General features: G+C 43.3%; 2 protein-coding genes across 9 annotated transcripts in view; both read left to right on the top strand.

Annotated features, from left to right (window-relative positions):
* Positions 1-11,947, top strand: part of LOC102994007 (E3 SUMO-protein ligase RanBP2) — a 48,900-nt gene extending 36,953 nt beyond the window's left edge. For 2 of the 4 annotated variants that reach the window (XM_028497134.2, XM_028497133.2), the window contains exons 21-30: positions 134-211; positions 2,353-2,523; positions 3,138-3,230; positions 3,535-3,713; positions 5,297-5,501; positions 6,088-6,189; positions 9,538-9,683; positions 10,356-10,629; positions 10,756-11,081; positions 11,435-11,947. In XM_028497134.2, coding sequence (XP_028352935.1) covers positions 134-211; positions 2,353-2,523; positions 3,138-3,230; positions 3,535-3,713; positions 5,297-5,501; positions 6,088-6,189; positions 9,538-9,683; positions 10,356-10,629; positions 10,756-11,081; positions 11,435-11,740 — 1,880 coding nt within the window. In that variant the 3' untranslated portion in view covers positions 11,741-11,947. The remainder of the gene's footprint in view (positions 1-133; positions 212-2,352; positions 2,524-3,137; positions 3,231-3,534; positions 3,714-5,296; positions 5,502-6,087; positions 6,190-9,537; positions 9,684-10,355; positions 10,630-10,755; positions 11,082-11,434) is intronic. The other 2 variants (XM_055089017.1, XM_024116607.3) reach the window with 1 other exon arrangement.
* Positions 11,948-13,568: 1,621 nt separating this feature from the next.
* Positions 13,569-21,580, top strand: part of CCDC138 (coiled-coil domain containing 138) — a 58,553-nt gene continuing 50,541 nt past the window's right edge. For 2 of the 5 annotated variants that reach the window (XM_055089014.1, XM_028496533.2), the window contains exons 1-5: positions 13,569-13,661; positions 14,150-14,219; positions 14,705-14,830; positions 16,841-16,960; positions 18,650-18,834. In XM_055089014.1, the coding sequence (XP_054944989.1) occupies positions 13,569-13,661; positions 14,150-14,219; positions 14,705-14,830; positions 16,841-16,960; positions 18,650-18,834 (594 nt within the window). Of the gene's footprint in view, positions 13,662-14,149; positions 14,220-14,704; positions 14,831-16,840; positions 16,961-18,646; positions 18,835-21,580 lie in introns of all 5 variants that reach the window. The other 3 variants (XM_055089013.1, XM_028496532.2, XM_055089015.1) reach the window with 2 other exon arrangements.

The following is a 21,580-nucleotide window of genomic DNA, read 5'->3' as shown; positions in this document are numbered from 1 at the left end:
GAAGCCCTCGGGACAAATGGGTACGTGAGACGGCCACATTGGTGTAAATGGATGGACTCTGGCTTTTATATTTTAGAATTATATTCATTTTGATTCTCAAATGTTCAAAAATGAAATACTCTTTATTTTCTAGGATTTAACTTTAGCCTTTTTAAATCTAATCCAATGGCATTTTGGAGCAGCACTCCTTCCTGCCAGCCTGAGAACAAAGGTACAGAGCTGGCACTGGCACTGTGAGAGGACGTCCGTGTTTCAGCAGCTGCTAGTCCTCAGCAGAGTAACTGGCTGTGTGCAGTTCAGGGCTTAACACTGCAGCATGCGTGTGACAGAATGCCGACGCGACCCCTTAATGCTGCTCTCGTGTACTTGGATGTCATGTTTTCTCACATGTTGTATGTACAACGTTGTTTTGAGGTAGATCCGTGTGGTCTTTCCCTTTCTCTGTGTTGCACATCAGATGCTGTTTCAACTGTGATTAATGAAGACCTGTATGTTACCTAACCTTTATCGTCTGCCAGTGTCCAAACGTGATGGCAGCAGCGTGTGTACCACAGGGAACCGAGTGTTTCTTTTAGCGCTTTCTTTTTGGGCATGGAAGATGCTGTGTCTGAAAGTAGGCCCCACATACAAGAGCTACCATTATATCCTGGTGTGTTCCCGGTGTCGTACAGACCACTTGTGGGGGAAAGCGTTGGTGCTGTAATGGAGTACTTGGCAGCTGGCTCTGTTAGAGGCGGTCAGGAGCAGGTTGTGGAGATGAAAACTCACTGTTAGGGTTTAATAATATATCTTGAGCAACACAACTGTGTTACAAGTTGTCAAACAACTACAGTGATCACATGACAACCTGTGAGTTCTGGGATCCTCAGTTTTAAAGTACACCAGTCGTACTACTGGCTACAGCATCTCTTAGCCTTTATTCTTAAGGATGCATTCTTTGAAAGATTCTGTGAATAGTGTGGACTTTTTTCTGTAAAGGGTACATACTTGTACACAGACTCTGTGGGCCCTAGGTGAAGAGTCCCTGGTCTGAGAGCAAATTTACCAAAATACTGCTGCAGGACAGAGTCCTGTTCTGTTTCAAGTCTGAGAATGTCATGGTTTCAAAGGACCGTGGAGATGAAGACTTGAGGCTGTCTGATAAACAAGAATCTCTATCTCACAGTGTCTTTTTGTGGTCCTTGGCTAGGAATTAATGCTACGTTTTTGTAACAAAGGAGGGTGAAAGGCAAGTTCAATATTGCAAAAGGGCTGTTCTCTGGATCAGCATCATCCAATAGTAATAAAATATGACCTGTGTGTAATTTAAAAACTTCTAATAGTCACATTTAAAACTAAAAGGAGAAACAGGTGAAATTAATTGTATTAATCTATTCAGCTTAACACATTATGTCCAGAATACCATTTCAACTTCTAATCAGTATAAAAAATAATGAGATATTTTCCCCCTTGTTCTTGGTGGGTTTTTTTTTGTTTTTTGTGTTTACCAATCTTCAAAACCCAGTGTGTATTTTTACACTTGCAGCACATCTCAGTTTGGACTGGTTGCACTGCAGGTGCTTCATAGACAAGTGTGGTTAGGTGGCCATATTGGACAGCGCCAGTTGGTACAGAGCATGCTTCATGGTTTGCTTACTCTTATCAGTTCCTTTAGCCAGAAGTCCTTTATAGACCAGAGCATATTGTATGAAGAGTCCCTTTTCTCTCCATCTTTTGCCTTTTTGTTGTTTTGGGGTTTTCAGCTAATAGAATTGTCTTAGGTTCCTATGTGATTATTTACCCAGAGGATAAGGTTTAATTTAATTTTATCTATTATCATGCTTGGAAATACAGAAAGTTGGTTGTAATTCTAATCACTCGCCATCCTTGGCAATTGTTAACTTTCCTTGTAGGGTCTCATCGAGGTTGGCTTTGCTTTAGTTTTGCATTTATACTAATCTTTGCTTATGATTTCTTTAATGTTTCAGCTATCGCAAATGTATGGATATTTTGCTAAACCATTTAGTATTTCAGGTATGATTGTGGCCGCACTTTTTAAATACCTTTTTAATTTGTAGCCGTTGATAGCATTTTTTTCAATGATCAGTAAGTAAAAGCAGGGTTTTTTTTTTTTTTTGGTTATTAAGTAGATTCTGTGTCCACTAAGGGTTTTTGATAGAACATTACCTCGGCCTTCTAATTCTAACTCATGGTTATTATGAGCTGTGTCCAAATCAAAGTATGTGTGTTTTTATCAGCATGCTGTTTTAACCTAAAGATTAAGTTCCATGATTTTTATTTTCAGTTAGAATATTGACATTAATTAATTGCTTAACACTTTGTCTTTATTAATTTTTTTGATTTGTCTTACAGTGGAAGAGAAGAAAAAGCCTGAAGATCTTCCCTCAGATGACGACGTTCTCATTGTGTATGAGCTAACCCCGACCCCTGAGCAAAAAGCTCTTGCAAGCAAACTTCAGCTTCCTCCCACTTTCTTCTGTTATAAGAGCAGGCCAGGCTACGTCAGCGAAGAGGAGGAGGACGGTCAGTCTCTTGTTGCTTGAGAGCGTTCTGCTCATGCTCATCATAGTGAATGGGGTGACGAAATGGTCTTCAGCCTGCTTCCTAGAGCCCACCCCTGCCGCCCTGCAGGTCGATGTTGATCCTAAATGTATGTGTGAGCAGTCAGTGGATGTCACGACGGAAAGGGCTGCATTCATTTATTAGCATTCCCTGGGTGGCTGCCGTGAACAGGGCAGGCATTTTGAGAGAACTGAAAGCAATTCTGATTTCCCTGGGGTCTCAGAGGGGTGGGCGAACTGTGAGGCAGAGACAGGGTCTGATTGGGGAAAGCTCTGTGGGCCCTGTGCAAGTGTTCAAGCAGGGGAGTTACGTGCTCAGGATAATTTCAGCAGGACAGTTGGGCAGTGGTGTGGAGGACTGGGTTGCGGGAAGTGGAGATGGGAAGGGGAGCTAAAATGCCAGAGCAGCTCAGACAAGGCATTCGGGGTGTAGAATAGGCAAACTTGGTTGCTATTTGGATGTGGGGAGTAAGGGAAAGTGTGAAGTTGGAGATAATTTTCCTAGATTCCTGGCTGGAAAATCTCCTGAAATTTACTGGAAGTTCTTTTATTTAATAAACCAAATTATACTTTAAGATGAAGATTTCGACACAGCTGTCAAGAAGCTTAATGGAAAACTATATTTGGATGACTCAGAAAAATATAGACCGTTAGAAGAAAATCTAACAGGTATGTAACAGTAAAATTACTAGTTACAACGTTTTTTAAAAATCTCCTGTTTGAAAGGAATCTCCTCGCAATCTGGTCACCTCTGTAATTACCAATTTTGCCTTGGTGATTTAAAATATTTAAAAAAAACGTGAAGTGAAAAACATTGTGCACCTGGCGGTGCTTATTCTCCATCAGCATCCAAGGTCTTGTTATTTGGGTCTGGAATCTGTAGATGACATTGAGGGCCATTGTTTGTGGAGTAGGTGGACTTCATCTACTTTCGTCTTAACTTTCTCTTCCTTATGTTGTATGGGATTTTCAGGTAATGAGAAAGAATGTATTATTGTTTGGGAAAAGAAACCAACAGTTGAAGAAAAGGCAAAAGCAGATACGTTAAAGCTTCCACCTACATTTTTCTGTGGCGTCTGCAGTGACACCGATGAGGACAGTGGAAGTGGGGAAGGCTTTCACTCGGAGCTGCACAGAGTTCAGGAGGCTCCAGTAAGACCGTCTCTGTGTGTTCCTTCTGGCCCTGTTGCCTCTGTTCTCGCGATAAGCTAGAGGGTCCTCACCGCATGGTGATAATAATGGGGTGCATCTGGCAAGCGGTCGGGCAGCTCCGGCCAGAGGAGGAGGACTCGTGTTCTGCCCGGAGGACTGGAGGCCCCCCTGCGACTGGTGTGTGTGCTGGGCTTGGGGAGTCAGGGCGGCAGCATGGCGGTGCAGATGTCCCTAAGAAGGTCTACGCCCTGCAAAGAACGGTGTTCAGTAGTTCATTTTCTGTGCCAGTTAGTTGATTGTGGAGTGGGCAGAGTGGATAGGAAAGAGCAGCATTTGAAACCTGGTTCCCCTGACCTATATACCTTGCTTTGCCAATAACTTCGTGATTTGGTTACTTTCTTAGCTCAGGTGTAGTAATTTTAGTAGCTGTCAACACCTTGGTGTCTTAATTTGTATTCCACAGAAACTAGAAGACAAGGTCCCTGTCTTGTAATTGTTTACAATCTGATTTTGACATATTCAGAATGGTTCTTTGCCTCTCAAGAAATACTGTTTTTTAAAAATTGTTGGAAAGATGGTTAAAATGAAACAGTCTTGGAGTTAGTTATGAATGCAGTGTTTTATTTAAAGGATACATGGGTAGAGAGAGACGTAGCCCAACACACGGCCTGAGTCTCTAGGAGACTTACTACCCTTCACCGTCTGTCTGACTCCGAGGAGTCTAGCTGGCCTGCTTTTTTAGCTGTCCACCTAGGTTGTGCTGCCTGCTCCACAGGCTTCAGCTTATTCATCGGTGCGCGTATAGCTGATGGCCATCAGCTGATGTAAGGGCATTACTTCCTTGTTTATAACCAAATAGATTTGTGGAAGCCCTATCTGAAGTTTTTCCATCAGCGGCCTTGCTATTACCAAATCTGAAGTATATTTTAAATCCCTCAGCAGTTTCCCTGGACTCAGTGGAAGTACACAATATGCGATTTTTCTTAATCATCATCTCTGGTTGCTGCTGCTGGAGGCTTTATTTATTTATTTAAAAATTTATTTATTAAAAAAATTTTGGGGGGGGCCGCATTGGGTCTTCGTTGCTGCGCACGGGCTTTCTCTAGTTGCGGCGAGCGGGGGCTTACTCTTCATTGTGGTGCGCGGGCTTCTCATTGTGGTGGCTTCTCGTTGTGGAGCCTGGGCTCTGGGCGTGCAGGCTCCGTAGTTGTGGTGCACGGGCTTAGTTGCTCCGCGGCATGTGGGATCTTCCCGGACCGGGGCTCGAACCCGTGTCCCCTGCATCGGCAGGCGGATTCTTAACCACTGCACCACCAGGGAAGTCCCATGTCTTGAGATTTTTAATCCTTCTGCTTTCATCCACTTTTCAGAGGCTTCTCTTCTGGTCGCTTTATCTATTTCAGTCCAATTCAGCTGTAGGTGCTGGGAGAGGTAGGATGGAAGGTGGAATGGGAGAGAGAAAAGTGTGCTTACTCCATTTTGTCCAGAACTCCAAGTCCTCAGTTTCTTTTAAAATAGGATATATGACCTCTTTTGTCAATCAGTACTTAATGGCATAGTTATTTGTCACTTCCTCTTTGCAGAAATCCCAGAAGGAGGACATAACTAGCACGGCTGACAGTGTGTGTACAGATGGCAGTAAAGTGACTGTACCATTTTTGTGTAAATCTGAAGAACCAGAGTTTACTACCAAATCTATTAGTTCACCACCTTTTTCTTCTGAAACTGTCGATAAACCTGTGGATTTATCTACTAGAAAGGAAAATGATGCAGATTCTACAAGCCAAGGTACAATTTGATATATGTTTATAAAAACCTTCTAGGCATGCATTACTACATAAGGTACACCTGTGATTTTGAGAAGATAGACGTTTAAATGCAGATCCAGAAACTCCGTTTCTTAAAACAAAATTTGAGATGTATAAAGGGGCATGAAATATTTTGCTTTTATGAGCTTATTTTTTACAGTTGAGAATACAAAAAAATCTTTAGATATTTCCTGAAATCCTGCCTTTGAATGAATGTTTTAGATTATGTTAGATTGTGTAAAGCAGAAACTGTATAGCTCTCTATCTGACTTAGTATAGATCTACATCTCATTTTTTAAAAATGATTTTGGGTATGCTTTTGGTATATTGTTCATTGAGAATAGTACCTGAAAACTTAATAACAATGAAGAAGCTCAGAACTTGGATGTCTTTTATAAGTTTTCTTCAGAGAGATAACCAGATTATAAATGTTCCACACCCCATCCCACCCCATCTCTCTCAGTAGTACAGCAGGTCCTACCCCCATTCTCTTTGGGTCCTGAGTAAAGCTTTGATGTTCAACATGTATTAAATGAAATATTAAATTGCTCTTTTCCTTTTGCCAGTGGAAAGCAAAACAGTTTCATTTGGATTTGGAAGTAGCACAGGGCTGTCATTTGCAGACTTGGCTTCCAGTAATTCTGGGGATTTTGCTTTTGGGTCCAAAGGTAAGATCAGCAGGAGCGGTTTTAATGATTGTATTACAGAAATAGGCACACCTGGAGGAGCAAGCCCTTTGTTACTCACCTGGCCATTTGTTTCCCCAGCCCTACCCTCCAGCTGTCTAGTGTTGTAATAAAGGAAGGACTTCTGTTTTATTGTTATTTTTGCTATTATTAATATAAACATAAGAATTTTCTCTTAATACATTGTAACTCATGGTGCTAGTCTTCCGCATCCTGAAATGCAGAACCGTCACTCCAGTTTTGGAATAACCTTGGGATTGGCACATTGTTCTTTTAGTTATACTTTTGATTTACTAATATTTCAAGATTTGTGCATCAGTAATTTTTAAGGAGATGATTTTGCAGTTTTTTATTTTTGCTATATCCTTGATTGTGCTTTTTAATATAAGGGTTGTGCTCACTTATAACTGGTGAGCTTTCCCATCTTTTCCAGTGATTTTTTCTATTTTTGGTCCATTTGGTTATCATTTGTAAAAAAAATAATCCTTTTCCTTGATTGTTTCAAAAGCTTGAAACAATTAGCATATTTTCTCATTCTTAAGATAGCTTTCTTGTATCTGATTATAGCACCACCTAAATTGAACAAGATGCTTGATTTGTCGAATAAATTTTATTGAAGATACATACTTACATGATTAATCTAATTCAGAATACTGTTCTTCCCTCTCACATATTTTTACTTGTTTCACTAACACTGGGTTTAGCCAATCAGCAAAAAAAAAAACCACACACAAAAAAACAGTTCCTATCATTTATGGAAACACATATAAAACTTTTAGAAATTACCTTCAGATGCTACGTTATGTTGGAATTCATAGCTTCACTGATGTCAGGTTGCTTTATTTTTAATTTATTAATAAGTAGCCCGAAGTCACAGGGTCATAGGTCAACAAATACAACAGTATAGTGGGTATAATTATCCACAAATAAAAAGCCAAATAAAAATTGATGTGTTAGGTTGCTTGATACTTGGTATACCTTTTTCAAAGTACTCCATCAGTACTGTACAGAAAAGTGTGAGGTAGGCAAGACGCATGCCATGTGGGAGGCTCGCCCTGAGGAGTATTTGCTGATGTTCACTCCTTTTTCCGTGAGATTATTTACCAAGCTCTTATTTAAACTACATTTCTTGCTTTGTTCTTAGATCTGACAGGAATTTGTGCTTTGTCTTTTCAAAGAAGTAGCTTTTGGTTTTATCAGTTCTTTTGTTTATGTTTTTTATTTATCTTCAGATTTTGTCATTACTTTCCTTTAAATTATCGTTAGTTTTCTTGCATGTTGAATGCCTGCTTTATTTAATTTAGATTGTGCTAGTAAGCACAGAATAGCATTTTGAAACTAAATTCCCCTGGAATCAATTTCATAGCTTTTCATGGGGAATTTTCACACTACTGTTAAGTTTTTTTTTTAATATTTTAGAATTTCATCTTGCCTTCTTTGATTAAGAGCTTGTGGGATTTAATTTTTTTTTAAGGTAATCAATTTCACCAGAATGGTTTTTTTGTTTTTTAAACTTATTTCTGGCATTGTGTGGACCTTTTTGATCTTAAACTTTTTGTTTTGGTTGGGTTTAAGCTACGAGGAGTCTTTTTTTTTTTTTTTTTTAATCCTTTCCTCCTTTCTGTTATGTGTTATTTCTGTGGTGATTACTTTTTCTTTATCTGTTCATTTTATTTTTGTTTCATGTTTTCTTTTGTTCCTTTTTTTTCCCCCGTCTTCTCCTGAAAGTCCTCTTCACAGGCAGGTCTGTCAGTCACTCCCTGTCTTTTGTGTAATATTTCATATGGAAACTAAGAGAGCACAAGGAACACCTGTTTATCAGCTGCTCCCCTTTGTCCGTGATTTGACGTTTTATCTCATTTCCTTGAGATTCTGTAATGTTTTCATTAAACCTGGACACAGAGTGGAAGCTTCCTAGGTACTATTATCTAGAACACAGTTGTTGATATTATTGACGTGCACATCTTTATACTCTTACTGTAGAAGTTCTTTCTCCTGTCCCTTTAGAACAGTGGTTTTCAACTCTTGGCTTCATATTAGAATTTCTTGGGAGCTTTTTAAAGAAAAAAGAAACACCTTATAGTTATGTTGGGCTCTCTGGGCCTGTGGCCCAGGCATTGGTATTTTACAGAAGCTGTTGGTGTGATTTTAATATGCACCAGTGTTAAGAACCATTGCTTCAGAGGAATTTTGAGACTTTCTGCCATACCTCTCAGGGTATTGGGGTAATGTAAAATTTTTTTCTGCTTGGGAGTTCCTGAGCCAGTTATTTTTGAGCCCTATGCCTGTGTATCATGGAGATCTGTGGTAACTGTTCTCAGGAAGCCCCACACACAACCTGAGATTGTGCTCTTCTTGTTTCAGAGCATTCTTTTGCTGTATCTTCTTAAGAATTTTTTTCTTTTTTCCTGTTTTTTTCTCCCCCATTAAACCTCGCTTAGGAGTTACTGCTTTAGACACTCATTTTGTTCTTTCTTCAGGTTGCTGAGTTTTTAACTGATCTGTGACATTTTTGCCTTCTCCTGAGTTTTTGCATCAGATGTAGGATTAGAGAGCAGTGATTTGTCAGCAAGCGATGAAGAGTTGAGAGGTTTCTTTCCTCTAAGATAGTGGGGAATGTATTAGCAGGCTGGGTCCTCACATTCGAGATGCAGATGAAGAAGCTTTTAGTTTTCACCTTCTCCCTGTGAGGGAGAGTAAAAGTCTTTGTTCCTCTGCGTGGGAGTGGGGAGCCTTTTCACCCCTTAACTAAGTTAAGCCTAGTATTGCTTGAGGACAGTGGGGGTCAGCTTCTCCCAAGGCTGCCAGTGCCACCTGGCCAAGAAGTTTAAGCTCCAGCTCTAGTTACCTTGGGAGGAAGTTGAGGTAGAGAAGTTATAAACGTGTTTAGTCTGCTTCAGCTAATATGGAAGTAGCATATTTGGCTTCTTTGAGAACATTTTTAGGTTCAGAAGTTATATTTTTCATGTGATAGAATGTTTTATGAAATGAACTACCTTTGGAGCTGAGCTGGGTTTTCAGCGTTTCAAAGTATGTACTTTTAATTAAGAACTTGCTTCATTACTGAAAGTTTTTGTGTAGTTTAGTATCATGAAGACCTAAGGCTCAGACAATCCTAGACCCTATCTGTATATCCAGGCAAAAATGTTACTAAAAGTCCTGTGTACTCACCACATGAGTTTAACATGCCAGAAGAGTACAAGTTTAAACATTTTTATTAGAAGTATGTTACATCATTGGAAATTAGATTCATCCATAAAGTAATCTAACTGGGATTAAGAGCTCATTAAAATAGATACCACTGTTTAAGTATCCTAATTTATTCATCAGATAAAAATTTCCAGTGGGCAAATACTGGAGCAGCTGTGTTCGGAGCACAGTCAACCAGTAAAGTTGGCGAAGATGAAGATGGTAGTGATGAAGAGGTAGTTCATAATGAAGATATCCATTTTGAACCAATAGTGTCATTACCAGAGGTAAATATTAAAGAGTGAAAACCTTACTAATAACTTCACATTTTAAGTTTAAAACTTGACCTGGGCTTGATTTGTAGGGCTGGCCTTATTTGCATTTCTTTCAGAACATTGACCGTTTCAAATGGAAGCTCTTTATTAGAAGTTCAGCCTTTAAGTTCAAATAGTCTTTTTTTAAAAAATTTACATACAAATGTTATTTGGTAAGTTCTATATGAAATCCTTGGGAAGAACTTAATTTTTTCCTGTTTGTTTTCAGTAACATAATTCTAGGGGCAAAAAAAAAAAAAACCCAACCAACATCTAATCTCATATTTGCCACAGTCCTTTCAATAAAAAGTAAATTGTACTTTTTCTGGACAAGAATGTTGTTTTAGGCAAATTACTTTTATCAGTTTCAACCTCAATCAGTAGATAATATTTCTTTAAGAACAAGCATTTTTTTGAAACCTCTCCTGTAAAAGTATTTAGTTTCCAAAATGAGGAAAAATGTTACATAAGAGGAAAATGTGTAGTGACAAATTTTTCCTGCCTCATCCAAATCAGATGTCTTTGTAACCCTAGGACGTTTTCAAATTCTGTTCATGCCAGTGTCTTAAGGAATTTAGATCTTGGAATTTGTTATGGAATATTTTATAAGCAGCAGCTTATAGATAATTTCATCTCCTGTCACAGGTAGAAGTAAAATCTGGAGAAGAAGATGAAGAAATTTTATTTAAAGAGAGAGCCAAACTTTACAGGTGGGATCGAGAGGCCAGTCAGTGGAAGGAGCGTGGGGTTGGAGACTTGAAGATCCTCTGGCACACGATGAAGAATTACTATCGGGTCCTGATGAGAAGAGACCAGGTGCTCAAAGTGTGTGCAAACCACGTCATCACCAAAACAATGGAACTGAAACCCTTGAATGTTTCCAACAATGCTTTAGTTTGGACTGCCTCAGATTATGCTGGTGAGCTCTACACTCAAATGCTACTTTCTGGTTTGGGGATTTTTCTAAAATTGATGACAAATACATAAAACAATTTATAACAGTTATTATAACACAAAGGTCACTGTGTTGTTTGTTGTTTAATAGATGGAGAAGCCAAAGTGGAACAGCTTGCCGTGAGATTTAAAACTAAAGAAATGGCTGATTGTTTTAAGAAAAAATTTGAAGAATGTCAACAGAATTTATTGAAACTCCAGGAAGAACAGGTATCACCGAGAGCAAAGGAGACAAATCCTGTGGTGTTTTTTGATGTTTGCGCAGATGATGAGCCTCTGGGACGTATAACCATGGAATTATTTTCAAACATTGTTCCTCAAACTGCTGAGAACTTCAGAGCACTGTGCACTGGAGAGAAGGGCTTTGGTTTCAAGAACTCCATTTTTCACAGAGTGATTCCAGATTTTGTTTGCCAAGTAAGTCTTAACTGTACATCACAATGGGTGTCTAGAAAAGTGCAGCACACCGACTTGGGAAATTTGGGTGTTTCTCCTTATAATTTTCTTTGGACTTCTTTAGCTCAGCTTCTGTCCCCACAAGAACTTTCAGCCTAAAACGGTTCATATTTTTAATGCCTTGAACCTGCTAGAAATCAAGGGTGGGAAAAAGATCTTTTCATTTTTTGTCTTCTTTCACAAGTGGGTATTTCTTAGTTTTCAGACTACATTCTCAAAGAAGCTGGGTGTTTAGGACCTACCCTTTAGTGGTTAGTTCTGTATGTATTTTAACATTGTATTTGGGATTCCTGTTAATTGAAATCTTTTTTCAGGGGGGAGATATCACCAAACACGATGGAACAGGAGGACGGTCCATTTATGGAGATAAATTTGAAGATGAAAATTTTGATGTGAAACATACCAGTCCTGGCTTACTATCCATGGCCAATCGAGGCCAGGATACAAATAATTCTCAATTTTTCATAACACTGAAAAAAGCAGAGCATTTGGACTTTAAGCATGTAGTATTTGGGTTTGTTAAAGATGGCATGGATACTGTGAAAAAGATTGAATCATTTGGTTCTCCTAAAGGGTCTGTTAGTCGAAGAATTATTATCACAGAATGTGGACAGATATAAAATCATTGTTTTTCATAGTAGATTTTACCTGTATAAACAGTTGAATTGAAGCCTAGCTGTTACGACAACATGGTAATTATGTTCAGCTTTTGAAAATGGACATTTCCAATGTATAAATATAAAATTGCAGCTTATAGCTGTTGTCACTTTTTAATGTGTTATAATTGACCTTGCATGGTGTGAAATAAAAGTTTAAACACTGGTGTATTTCAGGTGTACTTGTGTTTATGTACTCCTGACATATTTGTATTAAAATGGAGTAATACTAATCTTGTTAAAAGCAATAGACCTTCTCAACCTATTGAAGGAATATGATATATGCAATTTTAGTTTCTTCTAAGATATTAGACTTCCTGCATGGATATACTTACTGTTTGGATAAAGGGACCATGACTTGGATAGTTTTTATTTCAGATTTGGAATATATTTGGTAATTTTCACTATTGGTGTGCTCATTTATGAATAAAGATTCACTTGTGAGTGGGTAGAGCCAGAGGGTAGAGACTTAACCAAAGTGCTCTTCTATAAATTCTTGCACCTCCTGTATAGCTAACAGAGTACCTTCTTTCCTTAAAATGTTATGTAGCTTCCTGTGCTCTTCCCAAGGTATTAAATTAATTTTTACATTTTAAGTAAGTTGAGTATTTAGACTTTTTTAAAAACCTGTCATCTGTTTCTACTACCTCAAACTGCATTTGGCTCTGATAGAACTTGAATTTTTCCTTGCAGTTATTGTGATAAAGTATGAGTATTTTAAAAAGGTCTATACCATGTTCTTTGGTTAAAGATTTGGTTTATACTAGATTGTTGCAGTACCTTTTTCTGGTGAATTTTGTAGCAAAAATAAAGTGACAATTGTTAACAGCCATGACATTTAAAATATTCATTACTTGTGCATCTAGTTGTTTTTTCATTCTGGAACCAGAGTAAGGAGATAATTAATCCGTAAACTTAAACTGCCACCTAATTTCCAGAGCTCCCAAGGAGAGGACTGTTTTCCAGTTGGGTATACACTGAAAACTTACTTGGAAATGGCTAGTGTCAAAAGTTCGACAGAAAAAGGGGGACGTTCTCATCAGCCTGCTCCTGTGGCACCACAGAGCTCCCCGGGAGAGCACATTTTGCGTAATCCAACCACTGCCGGCGGTGCCTTCTGCCCTCCGGGGTTCTTTCCAGCGGAGCCGCCTCATTTTGGGTAGTGAGGCAGTGGTGCTGTCGTGCCCTTTGGGGTTTGGAAACAGGCTGTCCTGGGACAGCACCTGCTGACCGCCCGTAGTGCGGGGGTCACTTGGGGTCCGTGTGCCGGGAGCGGTGGACGGCCCCGACCCTCCGAGTGTGGGTGTGTGTTGTGTGGATGCGGGGTGGGTGGTGGATGCATGCGGGTCACCGCGCGCGGCTGCCTGGCGGAGACACTGGTGCCAGTCACGATTCGGGGCGCCTCCCGAGGGATTCCAGGCTGCGGGACGCACTCGGAGGCGCCCTAACGCATTACAACTGTGGACTCAAGCTTAGTAACGAATGCTTTGGCCGGAACCGACTTCAGGATTAGTGTCTCACAGCTGCTTCCGATAGGTTCGAGCGCTTATGAGATGGGCCCGCGCGGACTGCCCCTCGGCGCAACCCTCGGGAAGGAAAGGAAAATAGGAGAGCCCCGCGCGTCGGCCCGCAACACGCCCCCACGGCCCTGGAGCACGGACCTGCGCCAGCGGCCACGCTTTTGCCGGGGAGACGTCGGCGGCGCAGCGCGCCGTGCGTCACGGCGCAAATCCGCTGCGCCCGCCCCGCCCGGCCGCGCGCCGTTGCCAGGGAGACGACGGCGGCCGCGGCCATGGAGCCGAGGGTGGTGAAGCTGCCCGGGCAGGACCTGATGGTGGAGCGCCTCAAAAGCCGCTACGGCGTGGGGGGCGGCTGCCTCGCCGAGGTGAGGTCCTGCCCTGCCTGTCGGCCCATGCCAAGTCCGCGGGTCGCCGGATCTGCGGGTCGGAGCGTGGGCGCGAGGCAGGGCCCCTGGCGGCGGCGGCGGCGGCGGCGGCGGCGGCGGCGGCGGCGTGCGTGCACTTTTGAGGAGGGTGCTCTCCGCAGGCACCGGGAGCGGGAGGGGCCGTGCGCGTCAGCGCGCAGATGCGTGGCGGGCGTTCCCGGCTGTGACTTGCGTGCGGGTTGGAACCGCTTCGGTCCCGCCCCAGAGCGGCGAGTCCGAGCGGGTTTCACGCCGAAAGGTGCGGGCGCGTGGCCCGGTGGATGCGCGGTGGCCGCCTCTGTGCGCGGACCCGGCGCGCGGGTCGGGGCGGCAGGGAGGGGGCGCTGCGCCGGGGCGGGGGCGGGGACCCGGGATCAGACGGGTTGTGCGGGGCGGGGGCGCCGGGCGGCCCGGCCCGCCCCGGTCACCGCTCCGTTGCTCTCTTTCAGCCCGGGCGCCAGCGGCCGGACGTGGCGGAGCGGCGGCGGCGGCGGCGGCGGCGGCCTCCCCGCACCCCAGGTAGGGCGGCGGGCCGGATGTCCGCGCGGCTGGGGAGGCGCTCGCTCTTTTTTTCACCGCAGCAGATGTAGTTTATTGTGCAGCGTTTAATGCTTGAAGTGCATAAAGAGGAGAAATAAAGTGTTGAACGTTTGGGCACTGGCGGGATGTCGTGACGAGGTGGAAGGAGGGCGGATTCTGAACGTTCGGGGAGTTCGCCTACCGCCTGCGGTCTTTAGGTTCCGACCCATAGAACAGGGTTAGAGGCACTTTCTCTGCTTGCTTCCCCACGTCGTTGCCGGCGTCACGTGCGGGGGGGCGGGGATGAACGTCATTGCTGTTTGAAGAGCAGACTTGATGCCTGTTTTCTGGAAGTCTGCATTAGGGAGACACACAGACAGGAAATCGGTACGTAGCTTTGTTCTCCTACGTTTCGAGGTCGAGAATGAGGTCGTTGATATATGACCTTAGTGAGCAGCCTCTGCAGTCTTCTTTCCTGTTCACAGAGGACTTCGGTTTCTGCTCACGTGGAGATGAAGCTGGTCCGTCGCGGAGATGTTACTCTGATGAGAGGAGGCGCGACCCCGCACCCCCCCGTGGTGCCCTCAAGCGCGGGACCGTCCGTTGGCAAGGTACCCCGAGTCCTGCTCGGGCCTCCCCTGGGCATCTCGGGAAACTAAGGAGGGTCAGGGGCTGCCTGTGTGTTTGCTTTACTCTGAGAGGAGCCTGCTGAGTGGTTGGAGAAACTGAGTGATTGGTACTGAGAATTTGATAAAAGCACAAACCTAGCATCGTGTTTGCTGGCGTAATGCAAAGTGACTTACACTGTGTGATAGATGGCTCTTCATCCAGGACCCAAATGAAGACCTTGCTCCCCGCCCTCTTTTTTTTTTTTATTAAATAAGGAATTAGGGTAAAAACGAGTATAAGTTTGTTAGGCGGCGGTATTAACTCAGTCTGTGTCGTGTGTCTCCTGGTGTGGTGAGCGCTGTGTTCCAGGTAGCTTAGAGAGAGATGGAAGAAGTCAGCCCATGGAGTTGGTATCAATGCCTACCGTGTATGTATGATGTGGTGCTGGGCTGTGAGGGGTCAGCAGTTTTGTAGAAGAGATTTTACTCTGGGTAAAACCACTGTAAAAACAATGTAAGCTAAGGTGAAATAAAGTTCTAAGTTGAATACCATTAATGCCAAAAATATGTGGCAGAAGGAAGTGCTTAGGTATCGAGAGGGAGCAGACATTTTGAAATAACGTTAAACCATAAAGATGTGTATGTATACAAAATGAAACTTTGGGGTAATTGTGGAGAGAAAAAAAGAAAAATGTGCCTAAAGTATCTGTTGTTAGCGTGATTGATATTTTGGAGCTCGACTTGCTTTATTCCCTGATTAGACGAATTAATCCATGTAAAGGACTTAGAACAGTGTTCAGTACGTAGAGAGAAGCACTTAGATGCACGCTATTTATCATCATTACTGTTACTGCTGTTTCCTTTGGCGCTCACAAAGTCACCTAGTTGATCTGGAGTCAAGATTTGGACATGGTGTTGATCGAATGTAGAAGAAGGAAAGAGAAAATTGCTGGAAGCTAATTATGAATTCATGGAAATTGTTTTCATATATTTAACTGATAGTTTTATCATCTTTAAGGTAAGCGGTCTGGGGGTAATTTCAAGTTACAAGTTGAAGCTTGCGGACTGTGAATGTTTCTAACATTGGACGGTTTTTCCACCGTCCCTAGTTGTGATCTAGTGTGGAGTGTAGAGCTGCCCAGCACAGGCTGCAGGTGTCTGTTGAGTTCTTGAGATGGGGCTGGTCTGAATTGAGATGTGCTGTGAGTATAAAATACACAGCTGATTTTAAAGATGGATAAAAGAATGTAAAATGTCTTATTTTAAAATATTGATTGTATGTTAAAATGACAGTGTTTTAGATATACTGGGTTAAATATAGTATATTGTTAAAATTTCACGTCTTTTTATGTTTTCAGTGTGGCTGTTAGAATTTTGTTTTTTCTTGTTGCGGCACCAAGAGGCTTGCGGGATCTTAGTTCCCCGACTGGGGGATTGAACCCCGGGCCGTTGGCAGTGAGAGCACAGAGTCTTAACCACTGGACTGCCAGGGAATTCCCCCAAATTTTAAATTATCTTTTGTGACTTGCAGTATATTCCCTTTGAACGGCACTGGTCTGGAAATGTCAACGTTCAGATGATCTTTTTGGAGGCAACACCTGGGGTTCTAGTTCTGCTTCACCTTTTGCCGGTTATGTCCCCTGTCAGTTAATTGAACTTTAGGGTTCCGTTTTCTCACCTTAAACACTAGTTCTCTTAGTTACAATTAGAGAAAGCAGTGCCTGTCAGACCTGCCTCACAGCAGTATCCGGGGTCAGAAGGAGGAGCGTGGAGCGTCTGCAGGGTGTGCAGTTTGCAGTTGAGCCTGTTTGAATGTGTAGAAGGATCTTTGTAGTGAGTTTGCAGCATCAGTGATTGGTACTTTACAATTTTTCCTTTTGCTTTTTTAAACATGTGTGCTTGTTACATTTTTCTCAGTTGTTACGCTGTTAATATTTGAAAAGCAGTCTCACCTGCTTTAAATGCTACAGAAATCTTCCAGAATGCTGTGATAGAATTTTTTTTAAAGCCTAGATGATGAAGTGGATTCTTTTCAAGATTTAAAACAACGGGAAACAGAAGAGTTCATTGGGAATGATCATAGGGTTAGTACCTCTGAAATAAACAAGCGGTCTTTTAAAGAGATAAACGAAGGTAAGAGAAATACTCATTTTAGAACGGTCATTTAAACAGTAACTCTGTCAAGTAGGGCACATAAAGCTTACCCCATAGTAATAACCCTGGTTCTCAGGGGTCTGTATTTCTGTGTCCTGGACTTTTGTAAGCCATGAGCTGGTTACTGTGCTTGTCATTAAGCTAAAGGAGAAGAAAAAATAAACTTCATGATTTTCCAGTAGAATTTCTACACTCTCAAAGTTTATCAAAAGCGCTTAATAATCGGCTGAATACTTTTATAAATTCTTCAGTTCTTTTTCATGTCAGTATTTGTTAGGAAGTGAGTAAAATTATATGGTAGTAGGTGGCTATTCCTTAAACATTTTAGGAAAATAGTACACATCACTTGGGGTCTGGCTTCCTTTGGCCCTGAGCCGGTAGTTGCTCTCTGTGTACCTGGCTGCCTATCCTAGTTTTGCCAGGATTTCAGGAAAAGGGGCAGCCGGGGTGGTGCCCTCCCCTCTTGGCTGCAGGACCCGGCTGCCCCCAGGAGCCTCTGCGTCTCCCACACACCCAGGACACTGGCGGCTCTGTCCTCTTCGTCATTCGTCTCAGTGTGCGAGGAGCATGAAGAATGCTTCTGCCGGCTCGTGTTTCCTGCTGTACGGTGGATTTTCCCACGGGTGACCATTGAACAAATGCTGAGTGTGTGTAAAGGCTGACAGGACTAAGGAGTCTTCGGGCCGGTGCCGCGGGGACGGGAGCCCGGAGAGGGTGTCTCCCCTTGAAGGGCATGTGCTGAGTGAGGGAAGGGAGACGTTTTCCTTTTTAAACACTCCTTCTTTTTGTCTCGGCTCCCCGCCCGGTCTGTCCAAGACGGGGAGTACTGTGGGAGAGCCCTTCTTAAAGCCGGGGCCACTGCCCCAGCTGGAGGCCAACGCAAGGGAAAAGCACTGCGCTCGGAGCGGCAGGGCGTGAGTTCTGATGGCTCAGTGCCGGCGAGCAGCGGGGCGGGAGGGCCGCGCCCTCCGCTGCTGTCAGGGAGCCGGTTAGCTTCGGGCCCCGTGCAGCTGACCCTGCACGCGGGGTTGCTGCTAATCGTGTGTCCTAGGGGAGCGCTCACCGTGGCGCCGGGAGCCCCGTGCGAGGCCGCCTGGCCTCTGTGCGGGCAGCACCACTCAGGACTGTGCGCCAAAAGCGCGGCACAGGTGAAGCAGTGGAGGGGGTGAACCTGGCGCCGTCGTTAATATAGGAACGTGGTATTTATCGGGGGAGGTTATAGGCGTTATGTAATTATATGATTATTTAACTACAGACGTCCTATGAAGTTCAAAGACAGGCAAAACAAATAATTTTTTAAACATAAGTAGTAAAAATTGAAAAGAAGTGAAACAGTGATGAACACTGTATTTGGGTTAGCGGTTAATTTGGTGTAAGGGAGAGAAGGGAATGTGCTCCGGGGTTTCTGAGGTGACTTTCCATTTCTTGGCCTAGGCGGTTAATCCATAAGTGCTTTCGCGCACTCATTTCTGAAGTAATCTCAGGTTTACAGAGAAGTTGCAAAAAGACCACAAAGAATTTCTGTGTGGCCTTCATCCGCATTTTCTAAATGTTAACCGTTTGCTGTATCATTCTTTCTCTCTGCATACAGTCCTTGAAACTTTTTAACAGTACTATGAGGATATTTAAAACTATAAGTTTTAAATTTAAGTTTAATTTTCTTAGCAGTTGCCGGGCCAGCTAATTTGGCCTCAGATTCGAGGAACTGGACTGACTGTTGCAGCGACGCCAGTGACTCTCCTTCGAAACGTGTCAGCTCCCCAGCGCCCAGAGCCTCAGACAAGCAGGGTGGGCTTCCACGTCAGGTCAACCAGATCTACGCTGAGTTACTCCAGATATACCAGAAACTGCAGGTGAGCTCTCAGGCTGAACCGAGGGTCCGGAAATGTTGATGTTGTCGGCGCCGAACGTTGAGGAAACACGAACACAGGTGTTTCGTTTTAATTGTGTGAGTTACGTATTTATTTCCATCCCATCCTTACTGAAGAAATAAAACAGAATATGCTGGTAAAGTATGCTTTTTGAAGTAGGTGTTCTAGGTTCATTGTTTTAAATACCTATATGTAAAAAGTTTTCCTCTCAGCTCTCACCAGAATTCATTTCAGAACAGTGGCCTTTATCTTCTTCGTCTCTAAAGGATGTAATTCATGTCTTTCTCAAGCATCCACTATGTGGGAGCACAGAAGGAAGCAGAAATATATGTAATAACAATTTCTGTTCGAAAGTCTTCTAGTTGGAAATATATTTTTATACACATGAAATAAACATTTTTTAAAAGCCAGTATCATTTTGTCTAAATAATTCAGATTATAATTACTGTAGCATTTCAGAAGATTATTTTGGCCGAAAATCGCCGGGGGAAACTCGGGGAGAGACTTAGTGTGGGAACTTGACAGAGAGGCAGAGGGTCAGGAGGAGAGGAACAGGGAAGGCGTCCTCGGTACAGGAGTTGGAGGGAGACCCTGTGGAAGGAGGCTTTATCGGGTTGTGGGTCACCAGCCTGTCGGAGAGAAGGTGCTGACAGCTCAGGCCAAGGAGCCCCAGGATGAAGCCAGTGTGTTAGGAAGATGCCTTCGACCGTACTTTACAGGGTAAAAAAGAGTAAGGGTTCTAAGGACATAGCTGTCATGTATAGCAAACACGATAAAGATATAAATATTTAATTTAAAAAATGAAGTACGGTGGGTTAATCTGGTTTAATTAATCTGCGGTTTAATCTGATTTTAAAAACTACTTTGCGGTCTTTTATCGTGTTGTCATTAAACGTACATTTTTGTTATGCTGTGTGATATCATTCATTCAACAAATATTTGAACACCTGTTAATATGCTTTTTGATGCTAAGTGCTGAGTATATAGAAGTAAACAGAGTATATGGTCTTTGCCGTGCAGAGCTTATTAGAAGTGATGCGTAAGTGCCCATGTAGTTACAGTTGTACAAATTTTAGTGAATAATATAGTTATAATATGAACACCTGATTGGAGTTGACTGAGAGACCAGGCAAGGTATTTCTAAGAAAATAACATTGAAGTCAGACGCTGAAGGTCGGGTAGCGTTTAGCCCAGTGAAAGAGGTCCGTAGTAGACAGACGTTCTGGTATGAGAAGCCCCTGAGGCCTGGTAACACTCATTCAAGGGAAATGTAGCAGGTGACTCTGCAGAGTTGCTTAAATAAATGGATTGGAGGGGACGGGTGTGGAAGTTGATAGCCTAGATAGGGTATTCTACTGCGGTGGTCCCGGTGAGGGATACTGGTGACTCGGACTGGGATGGCGGCAGAGAAACAGCAGTGAGCGGATTGGAGATTTATTTTGGACTTGGGGTAATGTGTTGGATATGGTGCAGAGAGAATAAGGTGTTGAGGGTGACTCCCGCGTTTCTGGTTTGTCCCACTTGGAGGAAGAATGGATTTAGGGAGAAAGATCGAGATTTTCTTCTGGAGTGGATCAGGTTCGAGAGTCGAATGGAGATACAGGTCTCGAGCGGTCAGTAGGTGAGGTCTGGGGCGGGTGCAGTGTGAAGAGGTAGGAGCAGTGCCCTGGGCTAGGGTGAGGGCCCTGGGGGTGGAGAGGAGCCAGGGGGACTCTAAGCATCAGTTAAGAGGCGGGATCAGAAGGTCTTGGAGATTGTTTCAATTTGGGGGATGTGCAGTAGGCTTGTAGTTCAGGGGGACATGCAGGTCAGTTTTTTGGGTATTGGAAATGGGCTGCTTTTCGCTGAGATAGGGAACAAAACTAGAGAAGGAGGGGATTAATTAGTTTCATTTTTTAAAAAAAATTCTAACTTTTTGTGCAGGAAATAATTTCTTCATTTTCTTTATTTTACTAGGTAACACTGTATTTTCGTTTTTTTTATTTGTTTTCTTTTTTAATGTTGTATTTTTTGGCTGCACCACGTGACATGCAGGATCTTATTATCCCCGACCAGGGATCAAACCCGTGCCCCCTGCAGTGGAAGCACAGAGTCTTAACCACTGGACCACTAGGGAATTCCCTGTATTTTAGTTTTTTAAAGTTTTATTTATAAAATACGACATGTAGAAAAACATCAGCAGTGTGCCTGTTGCCCGTATTTTAGTATATTAACATTTTATTAATATTTCTATTTGATTTTTTTTTTTTTTTTGCGCGGTACGCGGGCCTCTCACTGCCGTGGCCTCTCCCGTTGCGGAGCACAGGCTCCGGACGCGCAGGCTCAGCGGCCACGGCTCACGGGCCCAGCCGCTCCGCGGCACGTGGGATCTTCCCGGACCGGGGCACGAACCCGCGGCCCCCGCATCGGCAGGCGGACTCCCAACCGCTGCGCCACCAGGGAAGCCCTATTTGATATTTTTAAAGAAGTAAAGCATTTCAATTACAGATGAAGCACCCGTCTCCCATCCCATTTCCTCCCTTCCCAGGATAAAGCCCTTCCCTAAAGCCAGTGTGGATCATTTCTGTTATGGTTTTTTTTTGGTTTTTTTTGGGGGTTTTTTTTGTTTTTTTTGCGGTACGCGGGCCTCTCACCGCCGTGGCCTCTCCCGTTGCGGAGCACAGGCTCCGGACGCGCAGGCCCAGCGGCCATGGCTCACGGGCCCAGCCGCTCCGCGGCACGTGGGATC

This window comes from Physeter macrocephalus, chromosome 12 (genome assembly GCF_002837175.3).
Source record: "Physeter macrocephalus isolate SW-GA chromosome 12, ASM283717v5, whole genome shotgun sequence".
Taxonomy (NCBI): Eukaryota; Metazoa; Chordata; class Mammalia; order Artiodactyla; family Physeteridae; genus Physeter; species Physeter macrocephalus.
Note: the sequence above shows the minus strand (reverse complement) of the source record. Positions and strands in the feature narration are given on the sequence as shown.